The sequence below is a fragment of the Cydia amplana genome, chromosome 7, assembly GCF_948474715.1.
Source record: "Cydia amplana chromosome 7, ilCydAmpl1.1, whole genome shotgun sequence".
Lineage (NCBI taxonomy): Eukaryota > Metazoa > Arthropoda > Insecta > Lepidoptera > Tortricidae > Cydia > Cydia amplana.
In genome coordinates this window covers 12,849,206-12,865,800 of record NC_086075.1, presented here as the reverse complement: position 1 = coordinate 12,865,800, position 16,595 = coordinate 12,849,206, and the positions used below count along the sequence as shown (strand labels likewise).

Sequence of the window (16,595 nt, the reverse complement as noted above, 5' to 3'; positions counted from 1 at the left end):
ATTTATATGTATTTTATCTTAAATTTTACAATAACACGTCATTTTTAATTATTCGTTAGCAATATCTTCCGATTCACGACAGAAATTTCAGACGTTCGGGTAATTCTGTTTACACTACTGGCAACACAGGATAGCGCTGTCACATTTGACAATCCGCCATTTTGTCCCTGACCGTCATCCTTGTCGAACGCGTGTTAATTGTTATTTCCTTCTCGCTCAGTGTCAGCAGTCGCAGTGTTTTCCAAACTTTTCACGTCGTAAGCTTGGTAATTAATGTTTTGTTACGAAAATGGTTGGCTGCTCTATTCGGAACTGTAAGAGTAGGAGTGAAAAGTGCAGTATAGATTTGTTTTATTTTACTATGTTTCTACATGAATAACTTAAAATTAATGCCGTTAAAATAATTTTCACCGTTGGTTAAAATTCTCCCACATTTTAAAGTTTGAGAACCTGTAAACAGCATGATGATGTAGGCAAGTGACAGTTAGGTCATTCGCGAATCTCGGAAGAGAGTACCAGGCGGAGTATATTATTATACCATGGGCAAAACCAAAACGGGATAAACGCTTTAATCGCTTAACCAAATTGTCAATTTCTTTTGTAAAGAATTAAAATTCGTTTGTATTGTATTATAATGTCACTGTCACACATTTCATATCTGTCTAGTATAGTTTGGCGCTAGTGTAGCATTATATTACACTAAAGAGTGAAAGAGATAAACCATTAGTTCTCGATATATCAACCAATCAACTATGCCTAACATTATTTTGCTGGATTTTACCGTACACTCGTTCAGAATTGTATTAAAATAAAAAAAATTCTAATTTATAGCAAAATATTGAAGGAAAAAAAAAATACATAGTTCAGTAAAGTTTTAAATAAAAAAGAGAAAAAATAATAATAACAAAAAGTAATGTCCAACACAGAATGAACAAATAGAACGAAATCAATGACAAAATGTCAAATTTGAAAAATAATCTACAGTTACGTTACCTTGACAACATCTCTTTGGTTGTTGTTGTGTATGTTATTTATTGGTTTATTTAATTTTTACGTGAGTTATTAATAACTTGTCCTTTTTCTTAACAAAACATGGATTCCACAACCAATACTGAGAACTTCAACATAGATTTAAAGACGTCCCAAGAGAACATTCTGCTGGAAATTATTAAAGAAGTCTGCAGTGACCCCAATAGCAAGATTTCATCAAAACTAATTGGCAAAGTTAATAGGATTATTGCGGACTGTGATTTATCTCATTATTCTAGTTTACACAAGCTAAGCACAGTCGATGAAAGCACATCTACTTTACTGGGTAAGAATGGTCATTTCAGTTTTTTGTAAATAACAGCTAATTTCTGGTTGTCAACAAATCCGAAAATTCAGCAACATGCTGAGGGATAAAATGATGACTAAGGGTCATGACCCTCAGCAGGTCAGCACTGATCATACATCAGGGTTTTTGGTGCCGGAATGTTTTACACTAGTCAAAAATAAATACTTTGATACTTTTGACATTTCTAAGCACATTTGGACATGGCCAGGCGTGTCTCACTCCGCGATTTCGTCGCTTTGCTACAGGTAGCTAAAAGTATTCCCTTCGGCCCCAATTTTGGGGAAAGCCATATCCGCGCGTGGCGCTGTCGCCACCTAGCGGCCATATCTGTGCTGATCGTAACAGACGCGTTTTCTTAGAGAGTGAGTCTTCTGTACTTAGTACTATTATTCATTCTGTGACACTGCACGCTTACTACCGATTTGTAATTCATAGTTTGGTTATTTTACAATAAACAAAACTAAAAATACACAATTATTCCCGCACTAAAAACCCCAATGTATGCTGATGACCAAGATGGATGGAGAAGGCAATTACAATTTTTTTTAAGTTATTTTTATTCATTCCAGGTCTCATGAACCAAACAACAAGAGAGCTGAGCTATGACGAGCAATCAGAGCTGATGCAGGCAATATCAGCCAAGATCCAGGGCAAGCTTCCGGCATACATCGCAGAGCTTGAGCAGCTGAAGCGAACAAGCCTCTCCAGCAAAGATGCCCGCAAACAGAAGATCCAGGAGCTTCAGGAGAGCTTGGACGAAAAGGTCAACACTTTGCAGGAACAGGAATCTGAGAAAGTAATATCTTCATATAAAATGCATGAGAACATTATAGTTCGTTTTTTTTAGCATTAGAAATAAGGTAAACAATCTTGATGTGTCTTTTAATTGAAAAACACATTTTAAAAATAAGTTACGGCAGTCGGCAAATATGTAACAATTATGAATTTAATACGATCATTTATATTCTTCTGCTTTCATAAGTAATAGTTTTTGATTTATAAAAAGCGTTTTTCAATTAAAAGACATGTCAAGATAGCTTACCTTCTTGCAAGTTCTTTCTAATGCTAAAAAAAACGAACTATAGATAGATAAAGACTTTATTGCGAACATTGACAAAAAAACATGTACATAGTTGCAAAGCTTATAGCAGAGGGTTAAGGGGTTTGCCCATGGAAATAAATTATGAGAAAGAGTTTATTTGCCTTAATCATTCTTCTCTCTCTTGCTTCAGGGTTATTCCTTTGAAATTACTATTAATTTATATTATGGTTTCTTGCCTCAAATGTACTTATGTTTTAAGGGAAACCAGGGTTTCAATAAGTTTAAATTTCTTGGCATGCAATGTATCATAGCTTCATTGAAAGTATTCTTGAGGTGGTGTTTTTTAAGTCATTAAGTATACTTAGGAAGATATATATTTCAGGTGGAGCTGATGATGGAGTGGCTTAATCACCGGCTGCATGATGCCACCAAGTTCAGTGAGTCCTCCACAGAGCTTCTCACCCTCAAGACCAGGAGTTTGGAGCTCAAGTCCAAGTGAGTTAACATCTGAACTCAAACCTAAAAAAAATGAGTATTGCATGGAACTGTTTGTCTAGGGCCAAACATTATTCATAAAACTTTACGAGCTTCAATTAGTTAATTTATGTTTTATCCCTTTCTTATTACATATGCATAAGTCAAAATGACAGATTGAGACACACAATGAATAGCATAAATTGGGAATGCTGGTTATTTGCTACACACTCACACACAACACAAAACATACATTGTGTTGTGGGATAAAATGGTAAACTCACATCCCACCACATCTTTTTCATCATCACAACACTCAAATCACATCTTGTATAAAAAATATATTGTAAATAGGCTATTTTTTTGTTCTGTAAAAGGGCTTTATTATGTTAACTTCTATTTTAATTTTTAACAAGCAGAAACGTCTACGAACGATGCTATTAAGCTTAGAATAAATTTAAAAGTGGAGAAATTACTGCCTTGGGTGAGACTTGAACTCACGGCCTCTGGATCGATACTCCAGCGCTCTGCCATCTGAGCCACCAAGACCTCATCCATAGCAGGCGTGGCTCACTCCGCGATTTCGTCGCTTTGCTACAGGTAGCTAAAAATACATCCGTTCCACACCAATTTTGGTGGCTAGCCATAAGCCGCGCGTGGCGCTGTCGCCACCTAGCGGCCATATCTGTCCTGATCGTGACAGACGCGTTTTGTTAGAGAGTGAGTCAGATTTGCTGGCTATGGACACAGAATAAATAATAGTACTAGGTATCTGTACCTAGTACTATTATTTATTCTGTGTCCATAGCCAGCAAATCTTTCCACCATATACTTCTATTACCAACTAAAAACGTTTTTCTGTCATTCTCAGAATATTGCACCTTCAGATCCTGCAGAACATCTTCACGGAGACAAGTCAGTCGATCAGGGCGTATAGCGAACTACACAAGGACTTGAAAGACAACGTCAAAGACGCGGAGACCAGGATCAAGAAGTATAGAGAAATAATTGACAGTGATTTCAAAATGGGTGCTAATAAATAGTTAGTATTATTATTTTTTGTTTAATTTACCTATTGTAGTTTGTTAGACACACATAATGTCACAGAGTCCAGTGTATTCTGTTTGTAAAATACCACAAAGCTGCGTGCTGCACACTTGCACAGAGCAACAGACAGGGCGGCCTGGTCTACAATACAATAGGTACGAGTATAGTGCGTTGAAGTGGCGTTGAAGAGACCCTAAATCGAAAAATCGGAGCCCTAGTTTATGGCATGAATTTCTATACGTCCATTCTGGGTGGCTGACTGTTGCTGTTTACAGTTGTGTGCAGCAACATATACATTCTTAATTTAACTATTTGAAATTGTTTGCACGATTGGATTTATGGATCTAAATTTCGGTTTATGACCGCATCAGCCGCATCTATATCTACATCTTAAAGCACGGCATTTCAATGTGAACGTTAAAACGCTTAGCGCAAGGTCCTTTTTCCATTGATAATACAAATGAATGTATACCTACTTTTCTTTGTATGGTACTTCACTGTTGTGAAACCTTAAAATCCTAAAGGAAATATGTAATGACGATATTTTATACTCGTTTTACCACTTTTTAATGGAAATACAAATGACATCTCATGACATGACCTCGTACATCTTTTATACTTGAAGGCTACCCTCTTTTGTTACAATCGGGGTCTTCCACTTTGCCCTTTCGTTCCTCCATTTTAAATAGTTTACCTATTATTTTAAATTGGTCCTTGAGGGTAATTTGTACACACGACTGGGTAAAGATCATAGTCCACACTGTTAATTGACAATTCATAATCTTTATTGCCAAGGTATAAGGTCTATCAATGGCCAGTTTAAAGTAGGTATTTATTGTTTTTAGTACCTACCGCCGTAGAACAGGTAATAGTGCTGTATCTCAGACTCGGACCTCGGGGCAATTCGGAAGCCGGGACCGGATAATATCTTCAAGATCACAAACATGTAGTATCTTGATTAAAATAAAACTACCTAACTAGTAGAACGAGTTCTTAAGTCCTTCAATACTATACATGTGTTGATAAATTTAATTGTTATTTAGTTCAGTTTGTTAGTGGAACTCGCGGCGCGCCGCCGTTCGCTTGTGCAGTGTGGTTTTATGACAAACAAGACATTTCTACAACAGTTTGTTGTGTCGTTCACGTGGGCACGATGGAATTGATTACAACTCCTATCAAGTGCGTAAGTTTTTATAATTTTAAATATAGGTGCTAAGTTCTTTTTTAGTTTGTATTAGTTACAGTCGTAGCAGAATTTGTTTTTCTAAAGGTTGAACTGATTAGGAACTGAGCATTTTTACAATTAGGTGCCCACCTCCGTATTTAATCGGAAAATACCTATCTATAATAGTAAACACATTGTTTGCCCTTTCCATATATCGGGACCCCCCACCTCGGGGGTACGTGACTCCATAGTCCCGGATCTTTGGGAGGCGTGTATGCGGCCAAAGCCAACAGCGCAGAGACTCTTTAAGGCAATTTAATCTAAAAACAAAGATACACATACACGAGGCGGATACCATCCCCGAGCGCACAATATGATACATCCGGAGATGGTCTCCGTCAGGTGCAAAGACTATTGCAGTGCAGCACTTTTGTGTTGCGATGGGATCTAAGGTCATGGCCTATTGATTTGCAAGTTGGATGGATTAGATAATGGGCTAAGGGAGGAGACTAACGGACACCTGCCGTGATAATTAGTCTCAAAATTGTGTAAAACAAGTGATGGTGACTCGCCTACTCATTTAGTAGGACCCTCAACAGCCGCACTCACATTTTTGGCATCATTCAGCGCGATTACTTCACCTGTGGGTAACTACAACTATATTGCGGCATTGTATTACCTATTTATATTTGTAACTCATTACAACACCAGCCATGATTTTATCTACCTAGGCTATGTGTGGATCTGTATATAGGTAAAAACAGCTGATATCTAAGTGGGTTAATTCTGTCTTACACGTCAGGTTGTATAGGTTAGGTAACTCAAGACTAAACGCAAAGATTCATTGCTTGTACATATAAGATATGTATAGTCTATTGTCTACGCAGTTTTACGTTAGGTATAGAGGGAGGGATATATAGCAATAAGCGATATTGCTATCTTGTTCCACCGTAGGTATATGTAGCTTAGCTTTCGATTTATCTACGTATGTCTATAATGCCTTGCACTAGGCTTAAAAAAAATGTAAGGCTAATATTGATGGCGATATACATAGCTCCGTAAATACATTACGCAGTACCCTCGTTGTCAAAAGTTTACCTACGTTTGTTTAACAAATAAATTACCGCAAAACATATGGCGTCGTATAGCGCCATCTATTAGTTTTACTGTAAAACTCGGGGTACGATTTTTACTTTGTCATTACACCTCTTCTAAACACAATAGCTCTTTGCTAAGCGTAATATGACCAACGCTATCTGAATTAATGGCAAGGTTAAGAATAGGTCATTTTAGTTCTTACTTAGACGCCTGTTTATTACTAAGATGAAAGGTCAGTCGCTATTGGTGACGCTATTCTTTTATGCGTCAGTTATCGTCGGTTAAACACTAGTCATTGTGTTACGAATTTACGATAACGGAGCTATATATTGCATTATTATATGACGAAAACGTGATGAAGATTGTGTGGTTTTTCAGTTAGTAAAATGATCTAATTTCACGACTACTTACTTAGTTAGTGATTCGTGGGTCTGCCGCTTTGCGGGCTAATAAATAAAAAATTTAAAAAACTTAAACTTGACATTGAAGGTAGTAATATAGGTACTGCCCTCTTAGTCCATGCACTCTCCCTTGCGCGAAAATAAAGCGGAAACTTATCTAAACTTGATACTCTTCGCAATAAACAGATATGGGATGGGGCCTTCTAATATGCTGCCCCATGCAGATTTAATGCACTTAAACATAATCTTGGCCTCTCTTAGTTACTGATACGATAGGCACCTAACGATTATGGACTGGGTCTCATACTAGATTAGGAATTACTTTACCGAAAATAATTGATTTCATCATTACACACAAATGATTGATATTTCCAAGGCAATAAGGTTTCAGTTTAAACAGTAATCGGAAAGATAGTCCTGATAGGATATCAAAGTACCTGACAAGTGTTATTGACTGATAAACATATGAACATATATTTGGTATCCTGTTGATTGATTTGGCTCAAGTGTGTTGTTGCATCTAAAAGTGTGTGGAAACATGGATTTTGGCGAAATTTTGGCACATATTAATGATGGTTTGTGGTACGTACCTACCTCACTTGTTTGTATCGGTTTATTTACTCTGAAGTCGCTGCTCGCTGCACGACTTCGAACTTCGAAGAAATGATTAAGGAGCCTGGGATATTTTGAAAACGTTCTTTTTTTATTAAAATTATGAATTAGACTTCTTTATGTAAATAAGTACCTAATGTAAGCCATATCATATGTGTATCCACAGTAATCTGGTCACTTCCTATGCACAGTTGTACTTGTACACATGCAGATAGCTTGGCTATTGAACTTTAGGTAATGATGCAATGCATCATTATTATTGATTATAGATCTTACATGATTTATTAGGTTTTAGGATTAGGCCCAGTTAGACCTACATTAGGTTAGGTACCTATACTATTCTTTCTTAGATTTGCTCAATCCAAAGTGGTAAAATGTGTGTGTCCCCCCCCCCCTGTAACTTCTAAAATAAGAGAATGATAAAACTAAAAAAAATATATGATGTACATTACCATGCAAACTTCCACCGAAAATTGGTTTGAACAAGATCTAGTAAGTAGTTTTTTTTTTTAATACGTCATAAATCCCCTAAATACGGAACCCTTCATGGGCGAGTCCGACTCGCAATTGGCCGCTTTTTTATTACTTCACGAGACTATCATTAAAATTAACCTAACGACGTCATTGGCGCTAAACCAACGCGATTATAATAGACAATAAACTCCTAAGTAAATCAAACATGTAATTTTCACCAAAAATAATAAAATAATTTTAAAATGTAACAATAATACCAAATATACATAAATGCAGTTTTAATCACTAGATTGGCATTTTGTAATTTTTATTTGAGTGCGTAAACTATCCTTATTACCACTTTCGTTGTTGGGTAAAAATAACAAAATGTCAAGAACTCCAAAAAGCAAGTCATATCCAGGGTAAGTAGGTCTAATTCACATCCCCAATGTTACAATTCTAACACGTGGAAAACGTGGAATACCTATATCGCGTATAGGTTCCGGATCGGACTCCAGAAAACATGCGACTAATATATCTTCCTGATGCTGTCTGTCTTTACTACCGCCTAAACCCGGTATATAGTAAAGCTAATGGCGGTTGTAAAGGACAGTTACTACCGCCTAAAACCCACGATGACCCAGTTCACTGCCCTATCCTTATATGTATAGCAGTATACATTACCTCTAATTCTACCTAATTCCAGGAGCCTATCAGACGCCCTAGGCGTACAATGGGCGCCACTAGACCTGCCCATGGCTCGGCGCCTCCAGACCCTCGGCGCCATCGGGTGGATCAGCCTGGTGTTGTTCGGGGAAGCCTTCGCCATCTACCTGTTCTTCAAGCTGCTGTACTCGCAGTACTGGTGGCTCGGCATTATGTACGCCGTGTGGATGTTGAGGGATATTGACACGCCGGCTAGAGGGGGACGCACGTAAGTACCTATCTTAGACACCTCCCTAAAGAGTGTAAAACAATGAAGGATATGGTGGTATTAGTAGTGACGATCCGCATCCTGATGTTAGCGATTTCGATCTCGAATGCATCCTTAAGGGTACTCGGGGTCCGTATTTGGCAGCTTAATCTCAAACTGCCATTTGACTTTCTGACTTTCAAGCAGAATGTAAACTGGGTCTTTTTGGGATAAATTCGGTTTCCTCACGATGTTTTCCTTAACTGAAAAGTACTTAATTGGTAAATATGAAATCCAATGATTCATTCGTACCGTTGTAAAAACTCGTAAATTCCAAGATTGTAATTAATATGACCTGGGATTGCGGTGTGGGTTTGTTCTGGTTTTGTGGACTAGTGTAAACCGCACCAAACCTGTGCTGCGCTTCTTCGGACAAAATTACCCTGGTACATATTATTATGTATCTTTCTCTTTCAGGTTTGAATGGGTCAGAAACTGGGCCTGGTGGCGTTACTACCGCGACTATTTCCCCCTCAAGCTCGTCAAAACGGCGGAACTGGATCCATCCAGAAACTACCTCCTCGCATGTTTCCCACACGGCGTTGTCTGCACCGGTGCCTTCGGGGCTTTCGCTACAAACGCCTTGGACTTCTACAAGATATTCCCGGGAATGAGCTGTAATATGATAACTTTAGGCGGGCATTTCCTAGTACCGTTCTTCAGGGATTTGATTCTTGGGCTGGGCGCTTGCACATCGTCAAGAGAAAGTTTATTGCATCTGCTGGACAAGAAGAAGCATAAAGGCAAATGTGTGGCATTGATCGTTGGTGGGGCCGCTGAGGCGTTGGACTCGCATCCTGGAGAGTACAGTGTCATCTTGAGCAGGAGGAAGGGATTTATCCGTATCGCGATGGCGTCAGGGTAAGAGTGCCTGTTTAATTTGTCTAATTGTGGGCAGTGAGATATCGCTGGCCCAATATTACAGGGTTAATTCGATGTTACATTTTCAAGATAGTTGAAATTCGACTTAATGTCACTATGACAAGTTCAAATTTCAGTTCGATAAAAGTGAAACATAGAACCCTGTAATATTGGGCCAGCGATATGTCAATGTTATTGGTGTCGCGCAGGAAAACGCAAGCCATATGCTAAGCAGTCAAAGCCTCAGAGGGGATACCTATCTAAAGAGATACTTAGCCAAATTTCTTCGGAACTTCCCATTATAGAAATACATACATACCATATTGATAGCAACTAACAAGAGATCGGGTTTGGCGCGTATTACTACATTATTTGTTGTTATTATTTATCATATTCATTGGAGTTCACTTCAATGATTTTATCTAAATGAACGCCCTTTGTATATTAACCCTCATTAATCAACTTATTTATAACTCGGTACTCATCTGATGTTTTTGTTTTGCAAAGTACCTAGTGTTTTGTCAATTTTATTTTATTGACCCGGAATTTGCGCTAATTGCGTATTGACTTTGTTTGTTTGCTCCACCATTATACATTTATGTAGATACCTATTGTACATACCTACAAATATATTGTTTATTTTATTTGTGTTATAGCTAAAGTTTAGTCAACCAACTCGAAACAAAGCAAAGTACACGGTAAAAACAATTTAATCTGACAAATACCTACCTACAAAAATATTAGGACGTCAATTTGACATAGTTCTATTGACCAAGGATATCAATAGGTTGACGAAAATCTGAATTCTCAAGTTACAAATTGAGTAGCAACGGCCAGCCAAGGAAAATAGGTACCTACTCTTCTTGTATTTCAATAATACCTATACGGTCAAATGTGGTTAAGACCTGCATATAAAATGGAAGTAGCAAAATACTCTATAGACTCGATTTGTGTTGTTGAAAAACCGGCCAAGTGCGAGTCGGACTCGCGCACGGAGGGTTCCGCACCATCAACAAAAAATAGAGCAAAACAAGCAAAAAAACGGTCACCCATCCAAGTACTGACCGCCCGACGTTGCTTAACTTCGGTCAAAAATCACGTTTGTTGTATGGGAGCCCCACTTAAATCTTTATTTTATTCTGTTTTTAGTATTTGTTGTTATAGCGGCAACAGAAATACATCATCTGTGAAAATTTCAACTGTCTAGCTATCACGGTTCGTGAGATACAGCTTGGTGACAGACGGACGGACGGACGGACAGCGGAGTCTTAGTAATAGGGTCCCGTTTTTACCCTTTGGGTACGGAACCCTAAAAACAAGCAAAATAACGATCACCCATCCAAGTACTGACCCCGCCCGACGTTGCTTTTAACTTCGGTCAAAAATCACGTTTGTTGTATGGGAGCCCCACTGAAATCTTTATTTTATTCTGTTTTTAGTATTTGTTGTTATAGCGGCAACAAAAATACATCATCTGTGAAAATTTCAACTGTCTAGCTATCACGGTTCGTGAGATACAGCCTGGTGACAGACGGACGGACGGACGGACGGACGGACAGCGGAGTCTTAGTGATAGGGTCCCGTTTTTACCCTTTGGGTACGGAACCCTAAAAATGAATTGAGTAATTGGAGGATCCGGAGAAATTGCTTATCAAGTTACTTAAGCGATTATGAACCATCGGTTTACATCGCTACTTTTTTGTGCAGAGCGCCCCTCGTGCCAGTATTTTCTTTCGGCGAACCCGACGTGTTCCGGCCGCTTAACAACCCTCAGGACAGCTGGCTGAGATGGTTCCAGGTAAGAAAAACGAAGGCAAAATCGTGACGTAATTTTGGTCTGTACAAAGAATTTGCTTCACCAGTATTTTTAACTCGAAGCAAATTAGAACCTAATCTGTGTAAGATCCTTCATAGACATTTTCTGACTGAGATGCAGGATCAGTATCGCCGTTATTACGCGCCACCAGCATGTGCATCTGAGGCACACGCCACCGGTTTAAGTTCACCGCCAGGTGGCTTGGGTTCGACGACGGTGCCCGATTGCACACATCGATTGAAACCCCTTTTCTATCCTACCTATGTATTATCTACCCCTTTGCCTATGTATTATGATTGTTATAATAAATGCTTGTTTAATAAATACCATTTTCTGACTTGGTATCTTTGTATTTTCTGGTAAACAATGTACCATTTGCAGTCAAGAAATTTAGTACCTAAATTTTATATAATTTTTAAACGAATACTTTATTTTATAAATGTCAAATACATTACATTATTTAATAAATTAATAAATACAATAATACAATTAAAAAAAACACAAACAAAGACACTAAAACTACATTAAAATAAAAAATAAAAAAAGCACACTATTAATAAACTAACCTACTTATCGCCCCCATTCCGACCCCCACCCAGCCCAAAAGTGCCAAAGATACTAGCGGCATTACCGCGCTGGATGGCAAGCGATATCTGTTGGACTAAGTAGGAGCCTGAACGTGGATCGCACCCTCTGTCACGTAGACGACTAAGTAGGAGCCTGAACGTGGATCTACCTAAATTAAAACCTTTAAACACTATTTACAGGAATCGGTACGGCGGTGGACCGGCATCTCTCCCATGTTCCCGGTGGGCCGTGGCGTGTTCCAATACAACTTCGGCGTGGTGCCCCTTCGTGCACCCGTCACCACTGTCGGTAAGTAAAACTAATGTGTCATTCAATAGAACTTGCTAACTATGTAAACAAAAGTTACTAGAACAGTGTCAGTTTTAGTATGGCGGTTTGTTTACATAGTTAGCAAGTTCTATTGAATGACACTTTAAGTACAATGCTAGCCCATGTGTTAGCAGCAAAGGCTTATCGACCTTATCGTTTGTAGACTTTACATATCTTTATATTTCTGCAATAATTTCTTTTAAAATTGTTATTCGCGTCACTAGCATTATTGTATTTATCTAAGTAGTTAAGATTATCATTCTCTCCTCCGCGGGACAGGCATTGCCTAGTGTGGAGGTCAGTAAAAACTGTATCCAAGTGAATATTTTTCGAAAATAAACGATTTCAATTTTTATTTTTTTATCGTAGCAACAAAGTTCACGTAAGGTCAAATTATTATGTCAACAATCGAAAGGTTCCTTGTGGGATTTTCCAGTGGGTACATTTTCGACTTGGTTTGAGCCGTTTGAGATCTAAGCTGTCTCGGGCTCGCTTACCCTATATTTATGTTTTCACTGGTTTCCCGGTTTGCCACACTAAATCAGTAAATATAGGTAGGTACTGAAACCATTTCATAACGAGTTGTCTTACGTAAAAACAAAATAAAACCCTCGACTTTTTGGGTACCTATCTACTACTCCAAAATTTGTAAATGCTGGATACCTAACGCGTACCTAAGGCGTCTGTTTATGACTTAGCACACAACTTGGATTATTTTCTTCCAGTCGGCACCCCCATGGAGGTCCAAAAGAACCTGGAACCCACCGACGCCGAAGTGGACGCGGTCCACGCGCAGTTCACGCAGAGGCTCGTGGATCTCTTCGAAGCGCAGAAGCACAAGTACTTGAAGAACGCGGACAATACACATCTGGTTATTACGTAACAGGAATATTTTACAATCCATCCTTAGGTTTTGCCGGCTGTACACGTTCGTCGAGAGACCCCGAGACTAGGGTTGCCAGATGGTCGGGATTTGGCGGGATTCTCCCGATTTTTAGCATGTGTTCCCGATTCCCGACCAAGTGAAAATTGTCCCGAAAAACAGCTTCACGTTATAAAACAATAATTTCATGTTCCGAACTATCGTCGAGCGAGCGAGTCGAGCCGTAATTGACAGAGCAGCTGACGTAGTGGCAATAATGTAAAATATCGTTGTTTTTAATACAATTACTTTAATTTGAATGTTTTTTTCCCGGCCTAAGTCCCAAAATCCCGAAAAATTTATTTATTTTCCCGATAATAGCGCTTTTCGATCTGGCAACCCTACCCGAGACAGGCGGAGAAGTATTAGGTATGTAGTGTACCTTATACAGTAAGTACGTCTTGTTATTCTCCAACTGGGTGGAGTTTTTGAAGAGATTCTCGGCGAGAGGTTCTCGATGAGTGTGTACAGTCGGCATAAGAAGCAGGTTAGAGGTACCTTGATAGGTAAAATTTTTTAATTAATTCCTACCAAATCACTAATAATACTCCGAAAAAAACATAAATTTTCAAGGTAGGTCAAATGTTTGAAATTGGGCCGATCAACTATTTCGTTTTAATTTAAACCCGATAACATAATTACCCAATTAAATTTCCTATAATATTTTTTCTTGTGGAATCTAAGGTCACTAATTGGTACAAAGCCTTTTCTAACGTATTTCAGCAATCAAATAATATAGCGTAAGGGATAGCTCAACGGTAGAAGATACATTATTCCATGTGAATAGACTGATAATTTAAATTAATAATAAGTTCTTTAAAATGGATTTTATAACAATAGAATTGTCTGGAATATTTTTTGCCCGAAGATTTCTACTATTGAAATTATCCAGAGTTTGGATAATTATTTCAAATATTTATAATAAACTTTGGGCAAATCTATTTTAGACTAGCTATGAACATCATGCAATATAAAATATAATTATGTTACAAGTGAAATGTAAGGTACTAATATATTTTCGTATGTTGTTACAAAATGTATTGTTTTAGTGATATGAACCTCGAACGGCTTTCATCCTGTTCTTTCCGCTATAGTCGATACTCTGTACAAAACAGTGAATTTCTGCACAAACTTATTTGGGTACATAAAGTTCAACGGCAAAAATGAAACCAAAGTCCAAGTTTTACTATTTTTATTTATATTATGTACATTTTATATACAATTTTATCATCGAACGCGCGCGCCTTTTACCGCGCAGACTCTTTTGAGCATATAACATATCGTAACTGCTTAATGCTTCCCTTATCGTTCCTTTATGACGGTATCATTATAATTATACATATAATAGCGGGAATGATACAGAGAATATCGGGCATGCTACTACTATACTTTAAAACTTAATTATACTAGGCTGAATGGTGTACGATTATAGCAGGATCATTGATATAAAAAAGTTACGAAATACACGAAGCAAATAATTAAAGGAGCAGTAGGAAATACTAAGGTATCTAATATTACACAAAATCAAAATGTTCGTGACGTAGGTAGATTATAGATACAAATAGAGCATTATTTAGAACAACCATAACTTACTCCCCTATTGTACCTAGTATCATTCTGATGGCAAGATCCCGCCTATTAGGCAGTCACTAGAACGGAGCTCGAAAGCAATGTCACGGAAAATAAAATAAATAAATAAAATAGCCGCCAAAGTAACAAATAAAGTTGACGACAATTAAATTAGTGACATTGCCAAAGAACTCGAAATCACTCAAACGCAAACTTATCAAAGACTCAACGGAAATAACAAGGTTGTAGATATCAATACAGGATCAATCAATCGACCGAAACAGAAACATTGGAAAATGGTTCATCGCACACTAAGATCCATACAGGTAATACTACCCAGAAGATTACGAACAGTCTTAAGGAAGATAACAGCAACGTTTTCAAAATGCTAGAAATAAAATACTTATACGAATATTCTCATTATTGGTAAAATGATGAAAGAGATTTCCAAACCAAAGTACTCTTAGAAAACTTAGCCTATTGTCAATCCAGTATTGCTTTGTCAAAGCGAGTTCTATTAATTCGTAATATCTTCTAAAATGTCTATCAAAGAAAATGTTTGATCCCCAAGAACTTATAAATTGTCTAATCTTATTTGATCCATTGTCAACAGACACTCGATGGAAGATAGTTGAATGTTAATGGATCATATGTCAAAGTCATGGTAATAAATCCAAGCCTGAAGGCGGATAAGTCACAATCAAAATAGAAATGTAGTGTTGTCTCACGCCTGCTTCGGATGCGGTGCCGGCGCAGGCGGCGCGGGCTTGAAGCACTGCAGCAGGAACGCAGTGTACATCACGAACGCTATTGACAGCGCTATCAGAGCGTACATGAATATGTTTAACTCTGGCTGTCTAAATCGATTCTTTCGAAGCCAGTCCAGCACTTCCTCTTCGTTCATTGTGTCGCCTTTAAAGATGTAAATATTTTTTAAATGTTAATCACTCGTATCGTGTGCTTTACACACAAAAATGCAATCTTAAAAAAAAATCTTACCTCTGTATATACTTGGGAATCTCTTTCTAAAATACACGATAGCTGGTAATTTAGTGACTCCCCATTTTCTTGCATATCGCGGGTCTTCCATTTTTACAAAAGTTATATCCAAGTTATCCGTTTCGCTGTCAATATTCTCCAATTTGTCCAATACAGCGCGACTTTCTTGTGATTTTTCATCTGCAACCAAAAATAATAATATTTCTGTTAATATTTAAAAATGGTGATTATAAAAAATATTTGAATCATGAATATAATACTTACAGAAATAAACAGCTAAAAATTCGTTTTCCTCCAGCAATTTATCCAACATTTTGCGGTTGACCTCCTCAATTTCATTTTTAATTTCAAAAACGTCTTGAGAAGTTAGCCAACTAAGAACCTTATCAACTTGATGGATGTCGCCATCATAGAGCATGGGTACTTGTTTGCGGAAATACACTAGAGAAGGTATATTAATGATGTTGTACTTCGCGGCCGCTTCTGGACTGGCTATTTTCACAAAATCGATACCAAATTGATCTACTTCACCGTCTATTTGTTCTAGTGATTCGAGCAGATCTTCACATTCTGGGCAGTCTTCATCATCATCTGTAATTTCGAAAAACACAATTAGTTACATTATCCTTTTCACGTTAACATTAATATTTTTTAATTATTTAAGAACTAAGCAAATTAAATTACTTACAGAAGAAGACGACGAGTAAATGTGATTCAACTAGGAGCCTCTCTAGCATTCTATCGTTTACGGATTCAATTTCATCTGCAAGCTCCCGATTTTCATCGTCAATAAGCCATTCAAGAATTGATTCTTCATTCTGCAGATCACCTTCAAAAAGCAGTGGATTGCCATTCCTAAAATTAGGTTTGCTGGTTTAGTTTGTGATATTTCAGATTTAGAAGATCATAGAGTTCTATATTTTTGTTTAA

General features: G+C 37.7%; 3 protein-coding genes across 8 annotated transcripts in view; 2 read left to right on the top strand and 1 right to left on the bottom strand.

Moving 5' to 3' along the window:
* Positions 1-1,006: 1,006 nt before the first annotated feature.
* On the top strand, positions 1,007-3,904 carry LOC134649863 (structural maintenance of chromosomes protein 4-like). Its single transcript, XM_063504700.1, has 4 exons — positions 1,007-1,315; positions 1,906-2,132; positions 2,761-2,873; positions 3,724-3,904. Exons 1-4 carry the CDS (start codon positions 1,093-1,095, stop codon positions 3,893-3,895), a joined length of 735 nt encoding a protein of 244 aa, XP_063360770.1. The 5' UTR covers positions 1,007-1,092; the 3' UTR covers positions 3,896-3,904.
* Positions 3,905-4,944: 1,040 nt separating this feature from the next.
* On the top strand, positions 4,945-13,119 carry LOC134649598 (2-acylglycerol O-acyltransferase 2-like). Of its 2 annotated transcripts, none has more exons than XM_063504418.1 (6): positions 4,945-5,078; positions 8,335-8,562; positions 9,019-9,462; positions 11,170-11,260; positions 12,046-12,154; positions 12,901-13,119. In XM_063504418.1, the coding sequence occupies exons 1-6, from the start codon at positions 5,053-5,055 to the stop codon at positions 13,056-13,058; spliced, it is 1,056 nt and encodes a 351-aa protein (XP_063360488.1). In that variant the 5' UTR covers positions 4,945-5,052; the 3' UTR covers positions 13,059-13,119. The 2 variants fall into 2 exon arrangements, with proteins under 2 accessions (XP_063360488.1, XP_063360487.1); XM_063504417.1 differs by lacking the exon at positions 4,945-5,078 and adding an exon at positions 7,866-8,050.
* A 1,591-nt stretch (positions 13,120-14,710) lies between these two features.
* The window catches only part of LOC134649525 (uncharacterized), a 30,053-nt gene continuing 28,168 nt past the window's right edge, over positions 14,711-16,595 (bottom strand). For all 5 annotated transcript variants that reach the window (XM_063504286.1, XM_063504288.1, XM_063504287.1 and 2 more), the window contains 4 exons: positions 16,354-16,520; positions 15,930-16,256; positions 15,666-15,845; positions 14,711-15,578 (listed from right to left, as the gene is read on the bottom strand). In XM_063504286.1, the coding sequence (XP_063360356.1) occupies positions 15,391-15,578; positions 15,666-15,845; positions 15,930-16,256; positions 16,354-16,520 (862 nt within the window). In that variant the 3' untranslated portion in view covers positions 14,711-15,390. The remainder of the gene's footprint in view (positions 15,579-15,665; positions 15,846-15,929; positions 16,257-16,353; positions 16,521-16,595) is intronic.